General features: G+C 41.5%; 2 protein-coding genes across 2 annotated transcripts; both read right to left on the bottom strand.

Moving 5' to 3' along the window:
- Nucleotides 1-932: 932 nt before the first annotated feature.
- LOC108511554 (receptor-like serine/threonine-protein kinase At1g78530) lies at nt 933-4,838 on the bottom strand. Its single transcript, XM_039130192.1, has 5 exons — nt 4,442-4,838; nt 4,012-4,358; nt 3,692-3,926; nt 3,457-3,590; nt 933-1,158 (listed from the first exon to the last, which is right to left on the bottom strand). The coding sequence occupies exons 1-5, from the start codon at nt 4,575-4,577 to the stop codon at nt 970-972; spliced, it is 1,041 nt and encodes a 346-aa protein (XP_038986120.1). The 5' UTR covers nt 4,578-4,838; the 3' UTR covers nt 933-969.
- Nucleotides 4,839-22,294: 17,456 nt separating this feature from the next.
- Nucleotides 22,295-24,454, bottom strand: LOC103701805 (S-type anion channel SLAH4-like). Its single transcript, XM_008783983.3, has 2 exons — nt 23,555-24,454; nt 22,295-22,784 (listed from the first exon to the last, which is right to left on the bottom strand). Exons 1-2 carry the CDS (start codon nt 24,452-24,454, stop codon nt 22,515-22,517), a joined length of 1,170 nt encoding a protein of 389 aa, XP_008782205.1. The 3' UTR covers nt 22,295-22,514.
- Nucleotides 24,455-25,511: the final 1,057 nt, after the last annotated feature.

Here is a 25,511-nt window from a genome sequence, read left to right as displayed (position 1 = left end):
TTAAATAGTTTTGCTATAATTTTGTTGTCAAATTTCTCTTCCACTTTTGCCTTGTTTTCCTCCTTTTGATGCATTCTTCATAGCTTTTAAGGCTGAATTACTAATTCAATAGGCTGAGACTTTAAGGCTACTCAATAAAGGTGGCTAATTTCAGCTTGTAGTCTTCAAGACTTCTCACATATGATTTGTTGATCAAACATAATTGATGTTAAAATTTGAATATGACTGCATATAAATTGCAGCAATAGAATATACGATACCTTATGGGGTATGATGAGGTTGTATTACAGTAATATGGTGTGGCAACACATAAAGATTGCTTGTAAATGTGTAAGAACAAGGATATTTAGATAGTAATTTAAATTCATTTAGAACTTTCTAAATTCTGTTTATCTTCCTAGTAATTTAAATAAAATTGTTAGCTACCTTTGAGCTTTTCTTTTCTATTCCTTTGTTGCGTTTAGTGAGTCCTTATTGCAAGACTACTCCTCTCCTTTAAGAAAGCAGCCCATTTGTACCTCTTGAGAAACTTCAGTCACCATAGGTGACTGGACCCTTGTTTTCTCGTTTTGTTTCTTCTTGTACTGGGATTTGAATCCAGTTATTCATAGAGGTAACACATGTACGATTCGGCATGTTAAGTACCTATGGAAGGACAACTGAGCTTATTTATGAACCTTGAAAGGATATTTCTTGGGCATCTATGACATCATAAGTTTGTTAATGAGTAAGGGCATATTTAATATTGCTTTACCAGTGACTTCTTATTCCTTTATCAGTCTCATATCCCATATTCTTCATATCTCATAACGACAATCTCATTCTTGAATTTACAAAACTCAATGTTGGGCGATTTACTCCAAGATCTCTGTAATTAGCAATAAGATATCACAAAATGGCAGTGCATTATCCTCGCCTCAACAAAACTGCCATTTACATGGACAAAGGTTAGAAGATGTCAAGACCAAGCTATAGGTTTGTCTGATTTATTTGCTCAAGCATTTTAAGAACTGCAGCCATGGTTGGTCTCCTTGAAGGATCTGATTCTAGGCAATTGCCTGCAATAGCGAACATTTTTCTGACTTTTTCAACAGGAACAGATACTAGAGACCTGTCAATTGCATGTTCTTCTCTCTTTTCTTCGATAACTTCTTTCACCTGTTTTACCATGCATTTTGTCAACAATGAGAATTCATTAGAGACATACTAAACAGCAACTTAAAGTAATAGGAGAAATGTATCAGAAAGATGTGAATATAAAAATTTGGGGCACTGCAAATGCATAAGTTGCCATCTTGAAAGCTACGCATTTCAGGGTCTTGAGTAATCCAGGTTGCAACGAGATTAATTTCTCATTGCTAAGCTTAAATAAGCAGGAATCTTGACAGAATGTCAATTGTCCAGGTGTCCAAAAGAATGACGTGCAAACCTTCATGACCTTGGACGTGGATATAGTGGTGTTATATATGTCTTTTTAAATATGCAGTATGTGATGAATAATAAGTTAGACTAATTGCTCCATACCATGGTTAAAGTGATTTACCTTCGCTAATTGTTATATCAGTTTTTTTTTTTTTTTTTTTGATGAAAGCTAATTGTTATATTTACACCTGACAACTTTTATATAGAAATGCAGAAAGTTGACATTCTACAGTTAAGACATCATGCTTTGTTGATTTAAAGTATCCACTGTCCACATGTCCAGCGCATCAAGAAACTCAAACTTGAAGTGTTTAGGTCATAATGCCTTGAAGCCAAACTTTTAGCTTTTGCTAGATATGATATCCAACAAGGTAGGTTATAATATTGCTAAAAATATCTGAACCTTGTAAGAAGTTATGGTAGATGGCTTTATCTTTTTTGATCCATAATATTGAGTATATTGAATATTTAAGAAACACTAAGTATTCTTTTACAGCTTCAATAAGTTTGATAATATATAATGTGAGGACCCGTGCGGGCATATGTTTAGTCCCACATCGGTTCTTCACTGGGTAGATCTTGGGTACTTATACAGGATCAAGGTACCCAAATAATACCTTCCGGCTAGCCATTTTGGGTGAGGTCCTGGGTTGTTACAAATGGTATCAGAGCGGATCCAGCCCATAACTTATGTGGACTAGGGGACACTGCAGCACAGATTCATTGGGGTTGACCACGGACCGATCGTGGTGTTTGTGATTAGATTTGAATGGATTTGAACCCTTAGCCTGACGAGGACGTCAGGGCTTGAACGGGGGGAGTATGTGAGGACCCGTGCGGGCATGTGTTTAGTCCCACATCGGTTATTCGCTGGGTAGATCTTGGGTACTTATACAGGATCAAGGAACCCAAACAATACCTTCCGGCTAGCCATTTTGGGTGAGGTCCTGGGTTGTTACAAATGGTATGCGGGGGTGTGACATTTGGTATCAGAGCCGAGGACGGCTCTTGTCCGATGGTGGGAAGGGTGTGAGGCCCAATAGTCCCACATCGGAAAGACTCGTTCCGTAGCCTGGGCATATGAGGCGGGTGTCTCCTAATTCTGCAGACGCGTTTTGGGTAGAAAACAAAACCGGAGAGGGGTGAAGGACGCTTGCGTGAAGCCCCAGAATCGGACAATATCTGGCAGGGGAGCCCCGTGTTCCCCCCTCATGTGGCCCCCACGTGGGCACTAGGTGCTTCACGTGCCTCGCAGAGGCGGAGGCGTGACATATAAAGTTTTGAAAACAGGAATACTCATGCAACCATGTCAAGTCAAGCAGTGTTAATTGATAGACCCAACAATAAAAGCATGTGCTTGACTTGAATATATATCTGAAGGCTCAGCAAGGAGGAGGCCTATGATGACTTGAATAGAAGGTTTGATTTAATATTTTAGAAAAAGTAACTTTGGTATACCATGTAGGCTGTAGCCCTTAAAGTTGAGAAAAGGATTATTAAATCTGGTCTTAGATAGGTATAGGATGAAATTCCACAATTCTTGTTGCCGGTAATATACTCAGCTTGTTTAATTTCATCCAGAAAGAAAATAAGGAATGATTTATTCCACAAAAAGGCAATGGAAACTGAGGTTGTAAATACCAATATCAAACATCATGCCATTTTTTCATTGGAATGGTATGATATCGGTGCGGTATTGGTGCAGCACCGGTACCGACAATACATACCAAAACTGACAGCATCAAAGGGAATGAAAAATCATTAGTTTTGACTTGTACAGTTATTATGGTTCCATCAGTATGCATAGGTAACCAGTATGAATGGTTTTCGCATCCCTCCCAACAATCATGCTGCTGCCATTTCCATGTCGAAATGGTATGGTATTGATGGTACCATATCGTGTTAGTGGTTTTTGAATCCATGATAGAAACTCTGTGGCTACAGAAGAAGAAACTCGATAATTGACACAAATATAAACTCAGCCCCCATGGAGCTTGGACGTTTGGGACTTGTATTTATGAGTGAAAGACTTACCCAGGTCACCAGCTTTTTGCCCTCCTCGATAAATGATTCATCTGTTGGTCTTTTACCAGTTAGAAGTTCAAGCAAGACAACACCAAAGCTGTAAACATCTCCTTTTGTTGCTGCTCTTCCCGTGTCAAAATATTCTGTCAGACACAATTCAAAGAATGAACTCAATTCATCATAACCCATGAAGAGAAGTAGAAGAGTATATAGAAGTTATAGTGTCTCTGGCCCAGCATAATACCAGGAGCTAAATATCCAAAAGTTCCTGCAACAATCGTTGTCACCTGACTCTGATCTGGTTCCATTAATGTGGCCAATCCAAAATCAGACACCCTTGCCTCCATGTTTTGATCAAGCAGAATGTTGCTTGGCTTGATATCCCTGTGGATTATGTGTGGAATACAATCATGATGTAGATACGATAAGCCCCGTGCTGCACCAACTGCTATTTTGCACCTCAAAGACCAGCTCAGGGGCTTCTCTTTACTTGATTTGCCTGCAGCAATATCTTTGTGAGAAGCGTACTGAAAATAAGACGTAGTCTTGAGAAACAGTGTTGACTATATTACCATGAAGCAGTGCATCCAAACCTCCATTTGGCATCAGTTCATATATTAGAAGATTAAACTGAGCGCCAATATAATATCCATGAAGAGTGACAATGTTCCTGTGCTTTATGTCACTCATTGCATCGAGCTCTCTTTCAAATCCACGATCTCTATCTGTATTTCCTTTGTTCAATCTCTTCACAGCAAAAGCAGTGGTTTCATCTATTCTCAATCTGTATACTGTACCATAGCCACCAGAACCAATGATGTCCTTGTTTGATAACTTCATGGTCTTCTTCATAAAAGCTTTCGAAGTAAGGGACCGTGATGTCGGGGACCGGAACATAACCACCTTTCCATCTGTTACCAGACATCAGTTTTCTGCTTCATATGCAAATTCCTGTGACTAAAATTATAGCTGTTTTGACATAGTAGAAGGTAACCTGTGAAAGTATCTTCGATGATCCTACGCTTCCGTGCCCATCTTTTGTAGAGGAGGAATGAAACTATAATCTTGGACATGATAAATGCAACGCAGCAAATAGTAATATAGAGTCCTAAAGCAACAGAATTGGCCATATTTTTCAGTCCAACTGTATGATGCTTCTGATTGATATCTTCTACCCTTCAATCTGGAAAATATATACATCAAGACAGAAAAACTACTGTTATGATTTTATCGGTTTACATGGACATAATTTCTCCATTCTTATTGGAGCATGATGGTCCTCAGAACATTAACCCATGCAACTTCCTAATACCCTTTGAGAAATTGAAACAAAAGTAAAGGTATTAGGAATCATTGCTAATTGTTATCAGATCCATATATTGAAATGCTTAAGCCAGACATTTTGAAAAGCCATAAAAGATGGCTATTCAGAAGCAAAACTAATAGATTTTCACACACTTGCCTTACCAATATGTGATGAGCATTACTCTTCCTTCTAAACTATGCAAACAAAAGATTACTTTTTTCGAACCTTTATAGTGATAGATTGACAATGATGGAGCTTTTTGCTGTGCTTTTGCAGTCATGACCTGAGAATAGAAGTGATGTTGAGGAATGAAAAAGAGCTTAAAAAAGACTAATTATCTTCATGATTTCTTTTTTTTTTGGGGAAAGGATGGCCTTACCACAGCAGAGGCTGCAAGAGTTTTCGAATCCTTCGTGAAGAAACGCAATGCCAATGGAAGATGAAAGGCTTTCAGCTCGGTAAAAGCTGAAGGAAAGAAGAGCCCCTGCTGCATGGACTGGGTGCCAACAGAAGTTGGACACCTCAGCTGGATATGCATCTGAAGGGCATGGGTGATGGCATTTGGGAAGGACATGTGTCCATTTTGATGATTATTAGGTTCAAAAGAAACAAAACCAACCGAAAAAAACTGGTTGAATCACGTGAAAACTTGACCTAGACTCCTGTCTTGTATGCTGGCTTTTGATCTCATCTATCCATCGCACTTTTTACCATTATGGTTATCAAATACCTTGCGTTAGTAGAACTTTTGATCTATCCTCGCCAGACTAAGAAGCTAGTCCAAGTGGGATGTGAGCAGCGGAATCAAGTACATCTGAGAGAATTTTGGATAGCAATTCATCCAAGGAGCAAAGCATATTTGTGAAACAGAAGTAAACCTTTTACTCTCCTCTTTAATGATGCAATCAATCCAACGAAAATTCATACATTGGGAGGAAAATTTTTGCTCATTGCGATTATCTTCCACATCGACCATAAAGCTGATGACTGATGACAGCTAGTGCATGCGAAAACTAAAGCTCTCATTACATGGTATTGTATCCAAGTCTGAAACATTTTTCGCGCTTGTAGAAATCAATCTTGGAGTGCAAGATGTGCCACCTGATCCACTACTCTTAACATTTCTCAATCTAGTGTTTCTTTTTTCTTCTCTTCTTCTTCTGACTTTAAGATGGAGGAAGTGAGAAACTTTCCCCAAGAAATTTATTGATTATAGAAAAATGTACAAAATAAATATAAAAAGAAGTTATAGGGGACTAGAAATCAGACATTTGCAACACTACAGAAAAGAAGTCATTTAGAGCTTGAGGGCTTTCCTTTGCTTTTTCTATAGCATAAAATTCTCCAACTTTAAAAGGTATGCAATGCCTAGGAGAGGGTTGAGCTAATAGAAGATTTTCTTCCAAAAAAGATTCTAAAGTTCCTCCCTAACCAAATATGCTAACAAAGGGTCACGATAAACTGATCCCATGCTTTTCTCAACTTGAATTTGATCTTTCTTTGATGCCGAAAAGTCCAAAGTTCCCGGCATTTCTCATCTAGTGTTATTTTGAAAATCTAGTAAGTTGAAATTTTACTTTAAAAAAAAATGTTACTTGAATGGTATTTAGCTTTTTAATCGTTTATTTTAAATTTGTACTATATAGTGTGTCCTTTAGAGTGTGATTTCTGAATTACACTAGCATTCAGCAATTCTCGACAAACTTACAACTTTATCAGCACAAGAAAAACAAATTCAGATGCCGGAGTATGAAAGCACTGTCCATCAATCTGACCAAGTTGAGCACAAATCTCTGGAGGTTCAGATTAGAAAGCTCTCGGTTTTCGAACCCGTGACGATGGTCGGTAACTTCGCAGGGTAAGAATCCCACCGACGCTCGCGCGTCGCGTCTGCGTATTAAAAGGAGGCGGATACGAAGTGCGTACCCACTTGCACTCACAAGGAGGTGGTTTACGTGGTGACCGGCCGACGATGCCACGATCTATGCACAAGTTCCATTAAATTGGAAACATCACCTTTGTCCCAGACTCTGCCCACAATTTCCCAGAGGGACGTGTGTCGATACGCACTGGTTTCATGCATGCAGCTGTAGCCGCATGGCTTTCTTTTATGTGAGAAGATTAAACATTGTTTGCAAGTCTAAAAATCTGCCTCCGATCACGTAGCCAACATGTATTGAGAAGATCTCTGGATGTAGCACAGGGGGGTAATCTTCTTTTTTTTTTAATAACCATTCCTATATTATCATAAATTTATAGAAATATTTTTATTTTTTTTTGGTGTTGCAACAGAATTCTGGTACTTTCCGAAAGTGCCCGAAATAAGCGTCTTCCCGTTCATGCCTGTAGACTTTTTTTTTTTTAATAAGCACTACTTCTAACGTTTAGGGTAATAGTATTTTTTCCGATGCCCATGATCTACGAACGGGCTCCATTCGGCTTATTTCCAGCTCTACCTTTTTCGATCAATTAATATATTAAAAAATTTATATTATCAAACAATTGGAAGTCCGTTGATTGTCCTACTTATATTAGAATTCTATTTCTAGCTTATACATGTTTCTTATTAATTTCAACACTATTAGAAATAATTTATCTTTTAGTACTAGTCCATTTTAAGTTAGATTAAATATGTATTTGAATTTATTTTTTAATTGATGTTTTATTTTTTAGTAGAAAAGGCATAATTTTATAAATAGGAGGAGAGAGTTATGTGAAGAAATTTGGAGATTTTTTTTTTTGTATGTGGAGCCTCTTTATTTGTGAGAGGGAGTGCCACACTCATTATTTTTGGCCTTTATTTCTTTTGAATAAATTTATTTTTCCTCCTAATATTTTTTTCACATATATTTTCTTCTTGCAATGCAAATATTTTTTTTTTTTGTATTTGGCATTTGTTTTAGAACATGGGTAGACACTAGGGCTGAAAATGGATCGGATACAGGTCGAATATTGATATATCTATATTTGTATTCATATTTTTCAACAAATATGAATACGAATACGGATAATAAATGGATATCCAAATATATATGCATATTTGTTCTAAACGGATACAAATACGGATCGAATACTAAGCGTATCAATAATTATTATAAACAGATACGTATATGAATCGAATATTAAATATATCCATATTTTTTTATCCGAATATGGATGTCAATTGGATTTTTTCAGATATTAATCAAATTTGAGCAAAATTCAATGATGAAAATTATCAATGAAGACATGAATATAAAATAAAGATTCAATTAAAAATATATAATTTTAATAAGTATTTATCGATAATAAAAACTAATAATTTTATAAAGGATATAACGCTTAAGGTTGCTTGACACCGAAGTAGACGAAATCTAGGACGCTTTCAACGCATTTCACAGTTGTCGTCATTTTACAATTACCGAGTGAAAGATAGGAAGTAGATGAAATCTTCGAAACCCTAGTTGCTTGAAGACAACGAAGAGGAAAAAGGAACAAAATGGTCGAACAAGAGATTTGAGCCTTTCAGGCGTGCAGGGTGATCCGAAAAAATTTTATTCGAATTGAGTATTTCGTATTTGGATTACTGTCTTAAGTAATGGTTATTCGATATCTAGGTTTCATTTAGTTTAAGTTTGGTTAATCACTTAATTAGTTTTCTGATTTAACTTAACTTTCTTTTCACTTACCTCTGTTATATAGATATCCAGATCCAGAAAAATCAAGTGTATCCGCATCCGTTTTCGTTCCCAAAAGATTTATGAACCGACTATCCGGATCCGGATTTGAATTCGATCGGATCAAAAAAATAGGATCCGAATCCGATCTGAATCGGATATGAAAACGGATACGATCGGATATAATTCAACTCACTTTTATCCCTAGTCGGCATTGTCAACCTACTACAGGTAGCAATGTCATTCTATGTGATATCAGAGATATAGGCTTTGAGATTGGTGGTCCATATATATGCCGCTTTATAAGAAGAATAAAACATATCAAGGTACATTATGAAGATATTAATGCAAGACGGTGTCCCAATTGTTGCACATATATAAAGCTAGCACGGTGCATGTGGTGCCAAAGTAATGGACAGGTATTTATCAGGATACTTTCAGGAATATAGGAATCATGCCGTATCAATGTAAAAAAGGTGGAGGCTTCTCTATCAATTTAAATAAAAAGATAGGAAGAATCATGCAAAAATTTCAAATATCTTTTTCCCCACTAATGGAATCTCCGGACAAAGTAGGGCCATTAATTTATCGTTTCGCCTAAGCGTTAGGCTTCCCCGGCTTTCCGGAGCTCAATTGCCCTGTCACTTTATACATGGAAGCTTTAAACAGCTTCTGCGACTGCGTGACCACACCATTTATTCTGGCCGAACATTGTTATCTCGCCATTGCTGTGTAGAAATTCGTGTACGTGTTACAACGCCTTGCTTTCCTTGAATAATTTCCCAAGGATGATGTTAATTTACAGCAGATCCTAAGCCTGCCATGCAACTATCTTGCTGACATGCATCTTTATTTATGTTTTAAGAGGACGATTTGTTCACTCTTTTTCCTAGATTCGCCTTTGAGTTTTCTCATGCATGTGTTTGTGTGCACGTACGTGCGCGCGCGCGTGTGTGGTGATGTCGCATTTACTTGTATTCCACCTTTCATTTTTATGCCTATGGGAGTACAAGATTGGGTTGCGTCAGGCTTGCCACAAATTCTGAGCCCAGGAGAGACGAAGGCTGCAGGTTATGTATGATCAAACCATCGATAGCAGTCCAATTTTCCAGCCTTACCTAGCTTGATTCCACCCGGGTATATGATATATGGTATGTGGCTAAAATACCTAGTATATGTCTATCAAAAAAGATAGCAAGCATGTTATGTGTAACTTTATTTGTAAGCAACCTAGAATTCCACGATGGTGCGGTTTAGGTTTGGGCTAAAAGCATGTCACGTTCGCTCATCTCCAGCCCTTTTGTAGGATATCACTGTCCAACCACTTAGATTTCTTAAATAGTTGATAAGATGTTCAATAGCACTCACAAGTCACTCTAGCATATCGGTGTGATGACTCTCTTCTCACTCAACTAGGTCATTGTCTTCGTCTCCGTTTTTATAATCCATCATCAAATTTTTGCTCAATAGCCAAAGTGTCCAACCATCTTTTTTTTTTCTCAAAAAAAAGAAACCCAAACTTTTCGTGGATTCCCACTCCATTTGGATCAAAGGAGTCATTGCCATCATCGTATATTAGATCCCATCCTCCGCCCACGCGCATTTATTGGATTATCGAGACGATGAGGTTAGAGGTGATAAACTTCCCTCTTCCATGCTTTGCATACATGTTAGGAGGGGGGAACTCAATTTGATCGATCTTTTCAAGATTATGGATAACTCGTTATGCGAGAATCCGTGCAAGCGCATGTCCAGTCCCACACAGATCGTGCATTAGATAGATCTTGAGTACTTATATAGATCAAGGAACCCAAATAACATCTTCCAACTAATCTTTTTGGATGAGATTCTGGATTATTTCAAATGGTATCAAAATATATCCAGCTCATGGCCTACATGGATTGGGGACACTACAGCACGAGTTTATAAAGGCTAAACACAGGCTGATTATGGTGCTTGTGATTAGATTTTAATTGATTTGAAGCGGTAGTGAAGGCTTAAATGCGGGAAACATATGAGGATCTATGAAGGCGTATGTTTAGACGCCCTACATTGGCTATGCATTGGGTAGATCTTGGGTACTGTGAGGCCCAAGCCGAAGGAGAGGCCGGAATCCTCGGCTGCATCTTCTCGAGCGTAACAGGGGCGAGATCCGCGGCGGCCATTTGAATGGCCGATGAACCCGCACAACCGCCGCTGAAATCGCGGCGGTAATTTGAAAATTTTCTCTCTAAAATCCCCCATTGAACCGCATCTGAGAGCCTCTAACCCCTTTTCCCTCCTCCGCTGCTAGGGTTTGGAGCTCGCACCAGTGCCGCCGGAGAGAGGAGCCGCAGCTTCTCTTCATAGCAAGGTAAGCCTTAACCCTATATCCTTCCTACCTTATGATAATGAAATAAAAGAAGAGAAGAAGAGGAGAAAAAGGCGTATCTGTGGTTGTTAGCTTGCCGGCTCTCGGTCGCAGGTATCGTCTGGCTTCGGCCGCAACCACCGCCAGTCGTCGGAGGGGGCTGCAGTCGGGTCGAAGTCCTTCCCTTTCTCCCTTCTGGTGGGACAAAGGGGGCGACTCTCGTCTCTTTCCTGGGTGAACAGAGGAAGAAAGAAAGAAAGAAAGAAAGAAAGAAAAAGGGGAGGGGACTCACCGTGGACTCACTGCGGCGCCGGAGGCCGAGGAACGTCGGCCGCAGGCGCGGCCTGCGACTACGGGCGCCGGAGGCCGGGGAACGCCGGCCGCAGGCGCGGCCTGCGACTGCGGGCGCCGGAGGCCGGGGAACGCCGGCCACGGCCGCAGCCGCGGACCGCAGGTGCGGCCACGGCCGCAACCGTGGGTGCCGCAGGCACTGCGGGTGCCGCTAGCCGGCCGAGGGGGCGTCGCCGGCTGCTGCTTGGCCCTCTCGAGCCCGATCTTCCCTTGCGGGAGAAGAAAGAGGGAAGGAGAAAAAAAGAAGAAGAAGAAGAAGAAGAAGAAGAAGAAGAAGAAGAAGAGGCGGGGAAGCTTCGAGAATGAAGAAGAGGGGAGGTTTCGGGAGAAGAGAAAAAAAAAAAAAAAAAAAAAAGAAAAAAGAAAAAAAAAAAAAGAGAGAAAAAAAAAATAATAATAATAATAAATAATAATAATAAATATATAATTAAATAAATAGAGAATTAAGGTAATAGATGTATTTAAATAAAATGAAATAACAATAAATAAATAAATTAAATAGAAAATGATAATCTGTCCTCAATGATGATGATAGGTACAGTGAAGTTGTCATCTGGTTCTAGAGATTCGTGAGCGAATCAAGGTAAGTAACCTTGGCACTGATCTTAAAGTTTTTAAATTACTATTTATTCATCATTATGAAAATGCATTGCTTTACGATATATTTTTCTCAAAATTAGGATCAAGTATATGATTGCATGTGATACATGAATTTGATTAAAGAGTATCCTTCATGAATATTTGATGATGTATGAGTTATGAAATTATGATTATGTTAGACTGCATGAAAAATGATATTTGAAGCATGATTATGCATTTTAAATTATATAATGCCATTTATCATTTTCAAACCTATTTATGATGATTATGATTTATGAAAGAAAAAGAATATGATTTATGAACTCTCAGATAGCTATGACCACCTCTAGAAATAGAGGCCAGTCGACACCCTGGAGCTAGCATCCAACGAATATGGCCCTCTGCCAACGGGTTAAAGTTGGTAACGAATAAGAATAAGTTATAAAACTTGTCGACTACGAATACGAACCCTGTCACGGGATTATAGTGACCATAGCAGCACATCCGTCTGAGAGTAAGATTTATAAAGTATGGATGAATGGCAGCATTTTATAAGACTTGCATTATCATGTTTATGAACTTGCATGGTTGAAGCATATTTTGCTTTATAACCTGTTTTGAATAATTTATCTATGAAATGCTTTATTTTCTGTTAAGTTCTTTAAATGATGCATTGGCATGAGAAAAATTATGCTTAATCTAATGAGATAGTACATGGTTACTTACTGAGTAGCAAGCTCATACCCTTCCTGTTGTTTTCTTTTATTTATTTCAGATAATTAAGGCGATTAGGAGCAGGAAAGAGTGAATGAAAATTGGAGTTGAAGCATAGTTACAGGGACTCTTAGTATCTATGTTAATAAGTTTGAGTTGTAATATTGCAAACTCAAGTATTTGATTTAGATGCTCGGTATTTGCTTCTTTATGATTAGTCAATAAATTTGATCGGATTTGGTTTTATTTCATGAAATAAAATTGTTATCATGGGCTGCGTGTTATTGTGGGCAGCAACCTACAATAGCACGGCCATGTCATGAGCCGGATCTGGGGTGCAAAAAAAAAAAAAAAAAAAAAAAAAAAAAATCATGTCCGGATCTGGGGCGTGACATTTAGTGGTATCAGAGCAATAGGTTTGATCATGAATAAAAGTTAGAGCTTGGTAATAGGCACACTCAAAGTCTAGAAATAGATGGTTAGGTCTCATTCACTTGGGTCTAACCAGTTAAACAAAAGTAGATAGATTTTCATAATCCTACCGTTGCTCAACAATGGAAACTGATAAACGTTGGCCTTCTGATAGGTAAAAATGAGGAACAGAGAGGAACAAGCCTTGAGGAATATTGCAGCTAGAAGGAGAGGGACAAGAGCAACCTCTCAAGGAACTACCAGCCAACCAGCTGAGCCAGCTCCCACTGCGACCACTACCCAACCAGATTTTGCTGGGGTATATCAAGTGATGACTCAGCTCCTTCAACAGCAACAGCAGATGCAACAACTGATACAACAACAGATGCAGGCCATGGTCCGACCTGCACAACGTATGGACTCTTGTTATGAGAGGTTCCGTAGGCTGAATCCTCCTATGTTCGAGGGTGGAGCTGATTATCTAGCTGCTGAGACTTGGATTCGGGAAATAGAAGAAATGTTTGATGCACTACAATTTCCCGAAGACGTCAAGATCAGACTGGCGATACCCATGCTCAAAGGAAATGCCAAGTTTTGGTGGACGGCCATGAAAGCTACATTCGAGGGTGATGATGAACAACTGACTTGGGATGAATTCAAGGATATATTCTATGATCAGTATTTTCCTAAGTCAGTAAGGCTGACAAAGGAGAATGAGTTCCTATCTTTAATGCAGTCAGAGAATATGACGGTGCTGGAGTATGCCAATAAGTTTAATGAATTAGGCCGGTTCTGTCCTCGACTTATGGAAGATGATCAAAGCAAGGCCAACAGATTTGAGCAAGGCTTGAGATACGGAATTCGATCCCGGTTGTCAGTTCTAATGTTTAATAGTTACAGGGATGTACTCGACAGGGCTCTGAAGGTTGAAGCTGAACTGATTAGATCAGAAAGAGAAAGGGGTAGCCAGAAGAAGCCTAGAATATTAGGGAATCAAATCAAACAGCCAAGGGACTCTGAAGGTCCTCCAAACAAGAAGAGATTTGAAGCTTGTTACTACTGTGATAAATTCCATGCTGGACCTTGTCTAAAGAAAGCAGGAGCCTGTTTCATTTGTGGGCAGCCGGGGCACATAGCACGTGACTGTCCGAATAAAAAGGAGAATGACTCTGGGCCTGCCAGACCTACGGATCAAAGACAGAAGGGTGGTGCACGGGTTTTTGCACTAACACAGCAGGACGCTAGTGCCAGTGACGAAGTGGTGGCAGGTATGATTCCCATTAATACTATAGATGCTTATGTATTATTTGATTCTGGCTCTACTCATTCCTTTATATCCTCCAAGTTTTCTGCCTCCTTGAATCGCACACCTGATAAGCTAGATGAGCCACTACATGTTGCCACTCCTCTTAAGAAAACAGTAGTAGTTGATTTTGTTTTTAAGAACTGCATAATTCAGATAGGAGATAGAGAACTGATGGCAGACTTGATACAATTAGATATACATGACTTTGATGTGATTCTTGGGATGAACTGGCTGTCTGAATATCATGCTCATATTGACTGCTATGGCAAGAAGGTAGTGTTCCAGATACCTGATGAACTGAAATTCTTCTACCAAGGTGATGCACCCACCATGAAGCCCTCCTTGCGTATTATTTCTGCTATGAGTGCAAGGAAGGCACTAGGAAAGGGGTGTCAGGCCTATCTAGCCTATGTTGTGGACACTCAAAAAGAATCAGGACTGGATGATATTCCTGTTGTGAGGGAATATCCAGATGTTTTTCCGGAGGAGCTACCTGGGCTACCTCCTGATCGAGAAATTGATTTCGAAATTAATCTCATACCGGGTGTTGGACCAATCTCTAAGGCTCCTTACCGGATGGCCCCTGCGGAGCTGAGAGAATTGAAAGTTCAGCTACAGGAGCTTCTAGAGAAGAAATTTATCCGTCCGAGTGTTTCTCCATGGGGGGCTCCTGTACTATTTGTAAAGAAGAAGGATGGAAGTATGCGGCTGTGTATTGATTACCGAGAGCTGAACAAGGTGACAGTGAAGAACAAGTACCCTTTGCCCCGCATTGATGACTTATTTGATCAGCTGCAAGGTGCCCAAGTCTTCTCCAAGATAGATTTGCGATCCGGTTATCATCAATTAAAAATAAGAGCTGAGGATGTGCCTAAGACTGCATTTCGAACCCGATATGGCCATTACGAATTTTTGGTTATGTCTTTTGGACTAACCAATGCACCTGCTGCCTTTATGGACTTAATGAACAGGGCCTTCAAACAATATTTGGACCAATTTGTTATTGTTTTCATAGATGACATCTTGGTCTATTCTAAGAGTAAGGAAGAACATGAAGATCACTTGAGAAGGGTATTGCAAACTCTTCGGGAGAAGAAGCTCTATGCCAAATTGAGCAAATGCGAGTTTTGGCTGGACAACATCGCATTCCTTGGGCATGTGATTTCCAAAGAAGGGGTATCAGTGGACCCAAAGAAAATAGAAGCAGTGGTGGACTGGCCTCATCCTACAAATGTGACTGAGATTAGAAGCTTCTTGGGCTTGGCTGGGTACTATAGAAGATTTGTGGAAGGATTTTCCCGGATAGCTACTCCTCTGACTCGTTTAACTCAGAAACGAGCAAAGTTTGAATGGGGCGAGGATTGTGAACGAAGCTTTCAGGAGTTAAAGCAAAGGTTAGTGTCTGCTCCTGTTCTCACTCTGCCGTCTAATATTGGGGGTTTCACCATTTATAGTGATGCCTCCAAGAAAGGGTTGGGTTGTGTACTGATGCAAAATGATAAAGTAGTGGCTTATGCCTCTAGACAGTTGAAACCCTATGAGCAGAACTATCCGACGCATGATTTGGAATTGGCAGCGGTAGTCTTCGCTTTAAAAATTTGGCGACACTATCTGTATGGGGAGCCATGTGAGGTATTTACTGATCACAAAAGCTTGAAGTATATATTTACCCAGAAAGAGTTAAACATGAGGCAGAGGAGATGGCTCGAACTACTGAAAGATTATGATCTAAATATTCAGTATCATCCGGGTAAGGCTAATGTGGTGGCAGATGCCCTCAGTAGGAAGTCAGCAGTGGGCACAACAGCTTTGCTCACTACTCAAAAACAAATTTTGAAAGATCTCCATATGATGCAGATTGAGGTGACTACCAAGGATGCTGAGAACATGCTGGCTAGTTTGATGGTACAACCCACCTTGATAGAGAAAATAAAGGTTGCTCAACAAACAGATGCACAGATGTGTCAGCTCAAGAAAGATGCAGGAAGAGGGTTGCGACCCGAACTCAGGATTCACCCAGATGGTACTCTACGATTTGGGAGTAGACTGTGTGTACCTAAAGATGCTGAATTGAAGAAAGAGATTTTGGAGGAAGCTCACCAATCCATTTTCTCTATTCATCCTGGTAGCACTAAGATGTATAGAGATTTAAGGGAACATTTTTGGTGGAACGGTATGAAAAGAGAGATAGCCGAGTTTGTATCTCGGTGCTTGGTATGTCAACAAGTGAAAGCTGAACACCAAAGACCTGCCGGATTGTTGGAGCCATTGGAGATACCAGAATGGAAATGGGAACACATCACCATGGACTTCGTTATTGGGCTTCCCAAGACCGTTAAGAAAAATGATGCAGTGTGGGTGATTGTTGATCGCCTCACAAAGTCAGCTCACTTTTTACCCTTTAGAGTTGGCACTTCACTTGATAGGCTGGCGCAGAGGTACATTGAGGAGATCGTGCGCCTACACGGAGTACCGGTGAGCATTGTATCTGATCGAGACCCACGATTTGTATCTAGATTCTGGAGAAGTTTTCAAGATGCTATGGGTACTGAATTAAGGCTCAGCACTGCTTACCACCCTCAGACCGATGGTCAGTCAGAAAGGACGATCCAGACCTTAGAGGATATGTTGAGAACATGTACAGTTGATCTTGGAGGTTGCTGGGATAATCATATAGCCTTGGTGGAGTTTGCTTATAATAATAGTTACCATTCTAGCATCAAGATGGCACCATATGAAGCTCTTTACGGGAGGAAGTGCAGGTCTCCTCTGCATTGGGATGATGTTGGAGAAAAGAAGTTATTGGGTCCAGAATTAGTGCAGAATGCCAGGGAGAAAATCTTGTTGATCAAGGAAAGACTCAAGGCAGCTCAGGATAGACAAAAGAGTTGGGCAGATAAAAAGAGGAGAGAAGTAGAATTTCAAGCAGGTGATTTTGTTTTCTTGAAGATTTCACCCTCGAAAGGTATCATGAGATTTGGAAGGCATAGTAAACTAAGTCCACGCTACATCGGGCCTTTTGAGATTCTGGACAGAGTTGGAGAGGTTGCTTACAGATTAGCCTTGCCACCCGGGCTATCTAAAGTACACAATGTTTTTCATGTTTCCTTACTAAGGAAGTATGTCTCGGATCCCAGTCATGTGGTACAGTATGAGCCATTGCAAGTTGATGAAGATTTGACTTATGAAGAATTTCCTTTACGTATTATCGATCGCAAGGAGCAAGTTTTGAGGCGGCGTACCATCCCATATGTGAAAGTACAATGGAGCAACCATTCAGAAAGAGAGGCAACTTGGGAGCTTGAGGATGAAATGCATGCGAGGCATCCGCAAGTCTTCGAAGTCTCAGGTATGTGAATTTCGAGGACGAAATTTTATTTAAGGGGGGGAGAATGTGAGGCCCAAGCCGAAGGAGAGGCCGGAATCCTCGGCTGCATCTTCTCGAGCGTAACAGGGGCGAGATCCGCGGCGGCCATTTGAATGGCCGATGAACCCGCACAACCGCCGCTGAAATCGCGGCGGTAATTTGAAAATTTTCTCTCTAAAATCCCCCATTGAACCGCATCTGAGAGCCTCTAACCCCTTTTCCCTCCTCCGCTGCTAGGGTTTGGAGCTCGCACCAGTGCCGCCGGAGAGAGGAGCCGCAGCTTCTCTTCATAGCAAGGTAAGCCTTAACCCTATATCCTTCCTACCTTATGATAATGAAATAAAAGAAGAGAAGAAGAGGAGAAAAAGGCGTATCTGTGGTTGTTAGCTTGCCGGCTCTCGGTCGCAGGTATCGTCTGGCTTCGGCCGCAACCACCGCCAGTCGTCGGAGGGGGCTGCAGTCGGGTCGAAGTCCTTCCCTTTCTCCCTTCTGGTGGGACAAAGGGGGCGACTCTCGTCTCTTTCCTGGGTGAACAGAGGAAGAAAGAAAGAAAGAAAGAAAGAAAGAAAAAGGGGAGGGGACTCACCGTGGACTCACTGCGGCGCCGGAGGCCGAGGAACGTCGGCCGCAGGCGCGGCCTGCGACTACGGGCGCCGGAGGCCGGGGAACGCCGGCCGCAGGCGCGGCCTGCGACTGCGGGCGCCGGAGGCCGGGGAACGCCGGCCACGGCCGCAGCCGCGGACCGCAGGTGCGGCCACGGCCGCAACCGTGGGTGCCGCAGGCACTGCGGGTGCCGCTAGCCGGCCGAGGGGGCGTCGCCGGCTGCTGCTTGGCCCTCTCGAGCCCGATCTTCCCTTGCGGGAGAAGAAAGAGGGAAGGAGAAAAAAAGAAGAAGAAGAAGAAGAAGAAGAAGAAGAAGAAGAAGAAGAGGCGGGGAAGCTTCGAGAATGAAGAAGAGGGGAGGTTTCGGGAGAAGAGAAAAAAAAAAAAAAAAAAAAAAAGAAAAAAGAAAAAAAAAAAAAAGAGAGAAAAAAAAATAATAATAATAATAAATAATAATAATAAATATATAATTAAATAAATAGAGAATTAAGGTAATAGATGTATTTAAATAAAATGAAATAACAATAAATAAATAAATTAAATAGAAAATGATAATCTGTCCTCAATGATGATGATAGGTACAGTGAAGTTGTCATCTGGTTCTAGAGATTCGTGAGCGAATCAAGGTAAGTAACCTTGGCACTGATCTTAAAGTTTTTAAATTACTATTTATTCATCATTATGAAAATGCATTGCTTTACGATATATTTTTCTCAAAATTAGGATCAAGTATATGATTGCATGTGATACATGAATTTGATTAAAGAGTATCCTTCATGAATATTTGATGATGTATGAGTTATGAAATTATGATTATGTTAGACTGCATGAAAAATGATATTTGAAGCATGATTATGCATTTTAAATTATATAATGCCATTTATCATTTTCAAACCTATTTATGATGATTATGATTTATGAAAGAAAAAGAATATGATTTATGAACTCTCAGATAGCTATGACCACCTCTAGAAATAGAGGCCAGTCGACACCCTGGAGCTAGCATCCAACGAATATGGCCCTCTGCCAACGGGTTAAAGTTGGTAACGAATAAGAATAAGTTATAAAACTTGTCGACTACGAATACGAACCCTGTCACGGGATTATAGTGACCATAGCAGCACATCCGTCTGAGAGTAAGATTTATAAAGTATGGATGAATGGCAGCATTTTATAAGACTTGCATTATCATGTTTATGAACTTGCATGGTTGAAGCATATTTTGCTTTATAACCTGTTTTGAATAATTTATCTATGAAATGCTTTATTTTCTGTTAAGTTCTTTAAATGATGCATTGGCATGAGAAAAATTATGCTTAATCTAATGAGATAGTACATGGTTACTTACTGAGTAGCAAGCTCATACCCTTCCTGTTGTTTTCTTTTATTTATTTCAGATAATTAAGGCGATTAGGAGCAGGAAAGAGTGAATGAAAATTGGAGTTGAAGCATAGTTACAGGGACTCTTAGTATCTATGTTAATAAGTTTGAGTTGTAATATTGCAAACTCAAGTATTTGATTTAGATGCTCGGTATTTGCTTCTTTATGATTAGTCAATAAATTTGATCGGATTTGGTTTTATTTCATGAAATAAAATTGTTATCATGGGCTGCGTGTTATTGTGGGCAGCAACCTACAATAGCACGGCCATGTCATGAGCCGGATCTGGGGTGCAAAAAAAAAAAAAAAAAAAAAAAAAAAAACATGTCCGGATCTGGGGCGTGACAGGTACGTACTTATACAAAGCCAAAAAAAATCTAATTTTTTTAGTTTGATCTGGTTATCAAACCAAATTCTTGGATCCTGTATAAACTGAATAAACTTGGCAGATGCACTTAGGAACATTGATGTCAGGCCTCATGAGCTGCCGCCATCTTTCCCCTGCTTGTAGATTCTTGGCTCACGCAACAGGTTACTTAAAAAAATAAAATGTCTGTTGAGTGACAAACGGTTGGAAAAGTACTTGATTCCATGACTCCACGATTAATGCATGGCATCCGAATTTCTCGCCAACCATATCAAGTTTTCCAGTCGCTTTATTCCTTGTTCTAGTAGTCTATTTGACCACTTTCCACATCATTTTCGCCTGGAAACCAAATTTCCACTAGAATCCCCAGGCCTTGCCGCATTAAAAGATTGCGATTAGATCTTTATTTTTTATTTTTTGACGATACCAATGCCAGCTCGGTTATTTGTTCCTTCTCCCAAACGTCAAGTTCCTACAACTAGTTTCACCGACATGTTTTCGATATGTTGCTTATTTTTCCCCACTTGCACCATAGTTGGGGGGAGATCCTGGCTGCTTGACTCCCTATCAACGTCGGCATTATCGTCTCAAAACAAACAAAAAAAGAGAGGACTCCATTAGATACAACAAATTTGACGCTAAGAGGCTTAGTCTATCACGACATTAGGAAGAGAAATCTGGAGTTCTTAAGCAAACCAGATCGAGCTCAGCGTTGAGGCCGCCTCCGTCGAGAGCCATCTTCTTGTCCCGCAGCAAGGGACCCTCATCAAATTTGACATCAGCCTGGAACATCGTACATGGTAGCGTTTACTTGGCTTGAAGTACAGAGATGAACCAGTCAAAATCTCCACGAGCCGAAAACCCTCTTCTTAACACTAGAATCTTCTGGTTGGTGAGAACAAATGTACATCAAAAGAAAGAACGGAAAGAAGAAAAAAAGAAAGAAAGAAAGAAGCAGCCAAATGTAGTTCTCTCCAAAAAAAAGATGCCAAAAGAGCAGGGGGTCATCTAATACATCTTAGTCTTAACCTTTCAAATATCAAAAAAATTGATGCATAATAAAATATGGCAGCCTTTTTTTTTTTTTTGGCGCAAGATGGTTATAAGATTCATTTCATTCGTTTTTACTAGAAAGAACAACAAAGAAAGTCCATATCCCTAGTCTACTGTATATATATGACGGCATCTCTTCTTGGTTGGTAACTGAACTTTTGTTTTTCTTTATTTTTCTGCTATTAAATGGTTTTTTTTTTGTTTATTTTCATATTAGACATGGAACATTATTAGTACCAATGGTATACGAATGGTCGAATCCTTTGATTAAGTTTTTCTATAGGGTAGGCCGTGTTGTGCTGGTTTAGGCCTATACTTTCTTTGAGCTTGGACGTGGATTAGTCCTGATTCACTTGCTTGGTCCTTTGCCTCAAATTGTACCAAACTTTTAAGCTGAATCTTTGTAACTTCTCCGGTATTCTTTTCTTCTTCTTTTTTTCAATGAACAAGGGGCTATAAGCCACCTAAATGTATTTAAAAAAGAATGATTTTGATCCCTTAAGAACTCCCCCAATTTATTGATGTAGTCTTTTCCCTACATGAACAAACTCCAGATTAACAAGTACGCTGAATTATTGACATTACAGGTAAAGGTTGAATTTTGATTAGAACCTTTTAAGCAAATTCCTAATCAGCTACTGCAGATGTGTCTATATTATAGTACGGTTTAGGATGTACAGATAACACTTCAAGTTCTCAAATAATCCAAGAATACTTTTGTGCTGTGCGCTGAAATATGATAGTTTGGAGATACTTGTTCCTCATAGTTTCTCTCCTTTGGCATGTCTTTCGGCATCTGACAAGTGCACCAAGTCTCTAGCTAGGACTTAAAAATAATGCATGTAATGGAACCCTTGCATTCTGTGAAAATTGTTGACCATACCTAACTTCAGAAAGAGACGTGAAGACCAAGACTGAAACATCACTGGCCAAAACATGCATTCCTACTTCAGCGATTCCTTTTAGTTTTCCTTTTTTTTTGAGAGAGAGAGGGATATAGGAGGACCAAAGCTCCGTCTGCTTCACTAGGGAGATCTCATTTTGTTTTTCTCACTCAGTTCATAATGTTTCTCATTCCCAACCTTCTATTTTTCTCTCTCTCTCTCTCTATCACTCTCCCTTGGACGGAGTAAGATACGGTTAAATTTTGAGGTTTGTTGTATTCATTTACTTAGGGAAACTCACGTATACCGTCAATCTTTAACAAAAGAAAGAAACGGCGCTTGTTCTTAAGACCCGGATACCGTCGATTGCGCATGGTTTTTAAAAAAAAGAAAAGGAGAATACACGCATCATAATAAATTAATTTATTTGGTCAGAGATCCATTGCTAGACACACTGGATGGTAAGTCGGTATAACAACAAAGGTACAAATGCGGTCAACGTCACTACCTTTAGATCACTGATAGAAAGAACATTTTAATTTTCTCCTTTTTGTGATAAAGAAAGAATAGTCATATGAGGTACCTAAGTAAATTAAGCTTACAAGATTGCATCTTTGGGCACCCATGCTACAATTGACATGCTGCACTCCTATTTCTTACGACAATAATGTACACATAAAGTAAAAGCTACGCCCAATTAATTAGCTCCTTCATAGAAAGCCATGCTCATCGATCGGTTTCATGCTTTCCGTATGAGATTGGGGCACCAAAATGGATCATCATGAGGCAATAGATCATTTGGTTTTAATGCCGTGAATACCATCAGAATCAGTGTCACCAACACCGAGAGCACTGATAGCAGGAGCATCAGCAAGTTCGCCATCTCCGCCTTCACCTCCTGGGAATATTTGGTGGCGGCAAGTGCTAGAACGGTCAGCGGGAAGGAATAAGCCCACCAAGCCACGCTGAACTGTCTCATGGATCTCCTGAACAACGCCGGCCGCGAGACCTGCAACAACATTTCAGGGTAAAGTAAACGTAAATTAATCCACAATGGCTAGACCCAAAGAAATATGCGAGCTTGTTTTTCTTTCTTGCTTTTTTAAAGAAAAAGGAAAGAAAACCAGGGAAATAAAGCAATAAAAAGCCATTTGGATTCTTGTCCTTCAAATTTAATTAGGGCTTTACAGCTAAGGGCCGGGTGCATATTCTATAGCCAATGGACGTGGTGGCGTGAGTGGCCATGCAATACGCTACCATAACGTGTCTCCTCCTTTCCTCATCTTCTCCTCTATTCTGTGGCACCCCCCACCCATTCTTTTTCTCTTTCTCCGCAGCGGGAAGACAGCTCAAAGGGCCCCGGGGGGAGGGGCTGCTCATGGTGCAAGTCTGGGCACATGACATGAGAACAAATGGTAGTCGGTAGTGCTAAGCTAAGTTGATCTCTACGATTCCAGGAATTTCGCATCTTCCTATCCTTCCTAATTGACTCTCTTCCCTTCTATCTCCGCATGCTACCCATCCAACAGAAAACGTGAAAGAATATCACTGCTATAAACATGATGTTGTTTTCACGAGTCCTAGTGATTGTATATATATATGTGTGTGTGTGTGTATGTATATGAGAGTAGAAAGAGTAGTAGAGAAGTTCTCTTTTGCTACTCTTAATATGATTGATTTTAATCTTTGACAAAAAAAACAAAGTGATGATGATAACACTAGTGAAGTACAGTGATTAAAAGGAGTAGGAGGAGAAGTAAATGTTTGTAGGTGAGTTACCAGGGAGGCAAAGAGGAAGAGGGAGAGGAAGAAGAGCATCTTGCAGGAGGTGTCGAACGAGGAGGAGATGGAGTCCCAGGCGAGGCAGGCCATGCTGGGGGCGGCGAAGAAGAGGAAGAAGACGGGACGGATCATTGCGGGGAGCGAGTCGCTGCCGAGGAATCGTTGGTAGAGAGTGACGAAGAGGACGAGATAGTGAGCGATGCCGACGGAGAACATGCAGACGGCGGTCTCCCGCCAGCCCATCTGGGCGGCTGCGCGGGCGCCGACGAAGTTAGCGATGACGGTGATCTGGCTGGTGGGGTTGGCGACCATGGATAAAAATTTCTTGCCCTTGGTGAACCACTGGCCGTAGATTTTGACGTCGAGGACGAGGATGGGGAGGGAGAAGAGCCAGCAGAGGAGGAGGTAGGACTTGGTGTTGGGGCGGAGGAAGGGGGTGGACTGGAGGAGGAGGAGCCAGGAGATCCAGGGGGCGAATAGGTAGTTCATGCCGACGTGGTGGGCGAACTCGGCGCGGACGCTGCGGAAGCGGAAGAGGCAGCGGACGGCGTAGAGGAGGCAGAGGGCGACGAGGGTGAAGAGGGCGAGGGACCACAACATGACGAAGGCGGCGGCGGGGACCATGCGGATGATGGGCCGCAGGGCGTGGGCGTCTGTCGTCGGCTCGCTCAGCGTCTTCCACAGCAAGGCCTGGCCGCAGAGGGAGAGGCTGATTCGGAAGTAGCCGGCGTGGAATCTTGTCAGGATGGAGAGCTTGGAGAGGGTCTTCTCAGTCGCCACGTCGAGGTTTGTCAGTGAGGTGGTCGTACTGGTGCTCGTCGTGATGATTTGGAGCTCGACGTGGTGGGGTTTTTGGAGCTCGACGTGGTGGGGTTTTTGGAGCTCTCTCTCTTCCATCTCTCTCTCTCTCTCTCTCTCTCGATGCGAGCCATTGGGGTGTGGTCATGAGGCAATATATAGAGTGGGGAGAGAGGCATGGGGAATTTGAGCGGGTGCCGGCTTGGACTCGAGTGATGGAGGAGGGCTGCTCGAATTTGAGCAGGTGCCGGTCTTATGGGAGACTGGACGAGTTACGCTCCGCCTCCCTCGGCCTTGGGCCCACGGAAAAGGAATCGGTAGGGCTTAACCCGCGGCGAAAGATAGACTAGTGGTGGGGTCGCTTGAAACGTTTGGCATCAGCTCAGTTTGACTAGGCTCGGCTCGGCTAGCGGTAGAACCTGGAACCCAGAAACTTGGAATCGATTAGGTAATTTTTTTTTTTTTTTTTGCTAATGCGGGTGGATCATACCTGACGGGATCGGATACAACCAATAAGGTCAAAAAATAGGATACCTTGGAGTGCCAAGGGCAACTCCCCATCACCAATCCACAAGGTGCCTCCGGAGTGACAAGCTACGTACGCAGCTACCCAATCCGCGGCACCATTTCCTTCACGGTAAATATGTTTGGCCTGAAAAACCCATCCATCCCCCGCCATAGCCCAAATGTCACGGAGTAAGGGATGGTCACTACCGCCACCCCTTGAACCCCCTGGATCCAACTGATGACGGTGGCCAAGTCACCCTCCAGGATGACGGACCTAGCCTGTAAGACACACCGTGCATGGCGAAGGCCCGCCCAGGCTGCACTCAGCTCCGCACTCGGAACCGAAGTGTCAAATAACTGACTGCCACCGGCAGCCACAACCCTGGCAGACGGGTCCCGAATAACAAAGCCCGCGCCTCCCCGTATGCCACCATCCAAAACAGACCCATCAAAGTTGACCTTGAGGAAACTCGGGGGTGGGGGCTCCCAGGTGAAAAATACCGTACGGAAAACTGCCGAAGCAAAGTGGGAACCCCAGATGTTCCGAGCTATCAAGGTCCCTCCAACAGGGATGGTGTAACCCAGCTCAGCCGCCTGAACGCGGGCACACTCGACCACAAATCACGGCGACATACGACGTTCGTCGAAG

The sequence above is a fragment of the Phoenix dactylifera genome, chromosome 9, assembly GCF_009389715.1.
Source record: "Phoenix dactylifera cultivar Barhee BC4 chromosome 9, palm_55x_up_171113_PBpolish2nd_filt_p, whole genome shotgun sequence".
Taxonomy (NCBI): domain Eukaryota; kingdom Viridiplantae; phylum Streptophyta; class Magnoliopsida; order Arecales; family Arecaceae; genus Phoenix; species Phoenix dactylifera.
Note: the sequence above shows the minus strand (reverse complement) of the source record. Positions and strands in the feature narration are given on the sequence as shown.

What these genes read in the sequence shown, in the direction of transcription:
- LOC108511554 (XM_039130192.1), bottom strand. Translation starts at nt 4,577, where the DNA reads ATGGCCAATTCTGTTGCTTTAGGACTCTATATTACTATTTGCTGCGTT. An exon ending in TTTTGGATATTTAGCTCCTG is followed by an intron (nt 3,591 to 3,691) that starts GTATTATGCTGG and finishes TGTGTCTGACAG; the next exon opens with AATATTTTGACACGGGAAGA. An exon ending in GCAAAAAGCTGGTGACCTGG is followed by an intron (nt 1,159 to 3,456) that starts GTAAGTCTTTCA and finishes ATGGTAAAACAG; the next exon opens with GTGAAAGAAGTTATCGAAGA.
- LOC103701805 (XM_008783983.3), bottom strand. Translation starts at nt 24,454, where the DNA reads ATGGAAGAGAGAGAGCTCCAAAAACCCCACCACGTCGAGCTCCAAAAA. An exon ending in TCTTCCTCTTTGCCTCCCTG is followed by an intron (nt 22,785 to 23,554) that starts GTAACTCACCTA and finishes ATGTTGTTGCAG; the next exon opens with GTCTCGCGGCCGGCGTTGTT.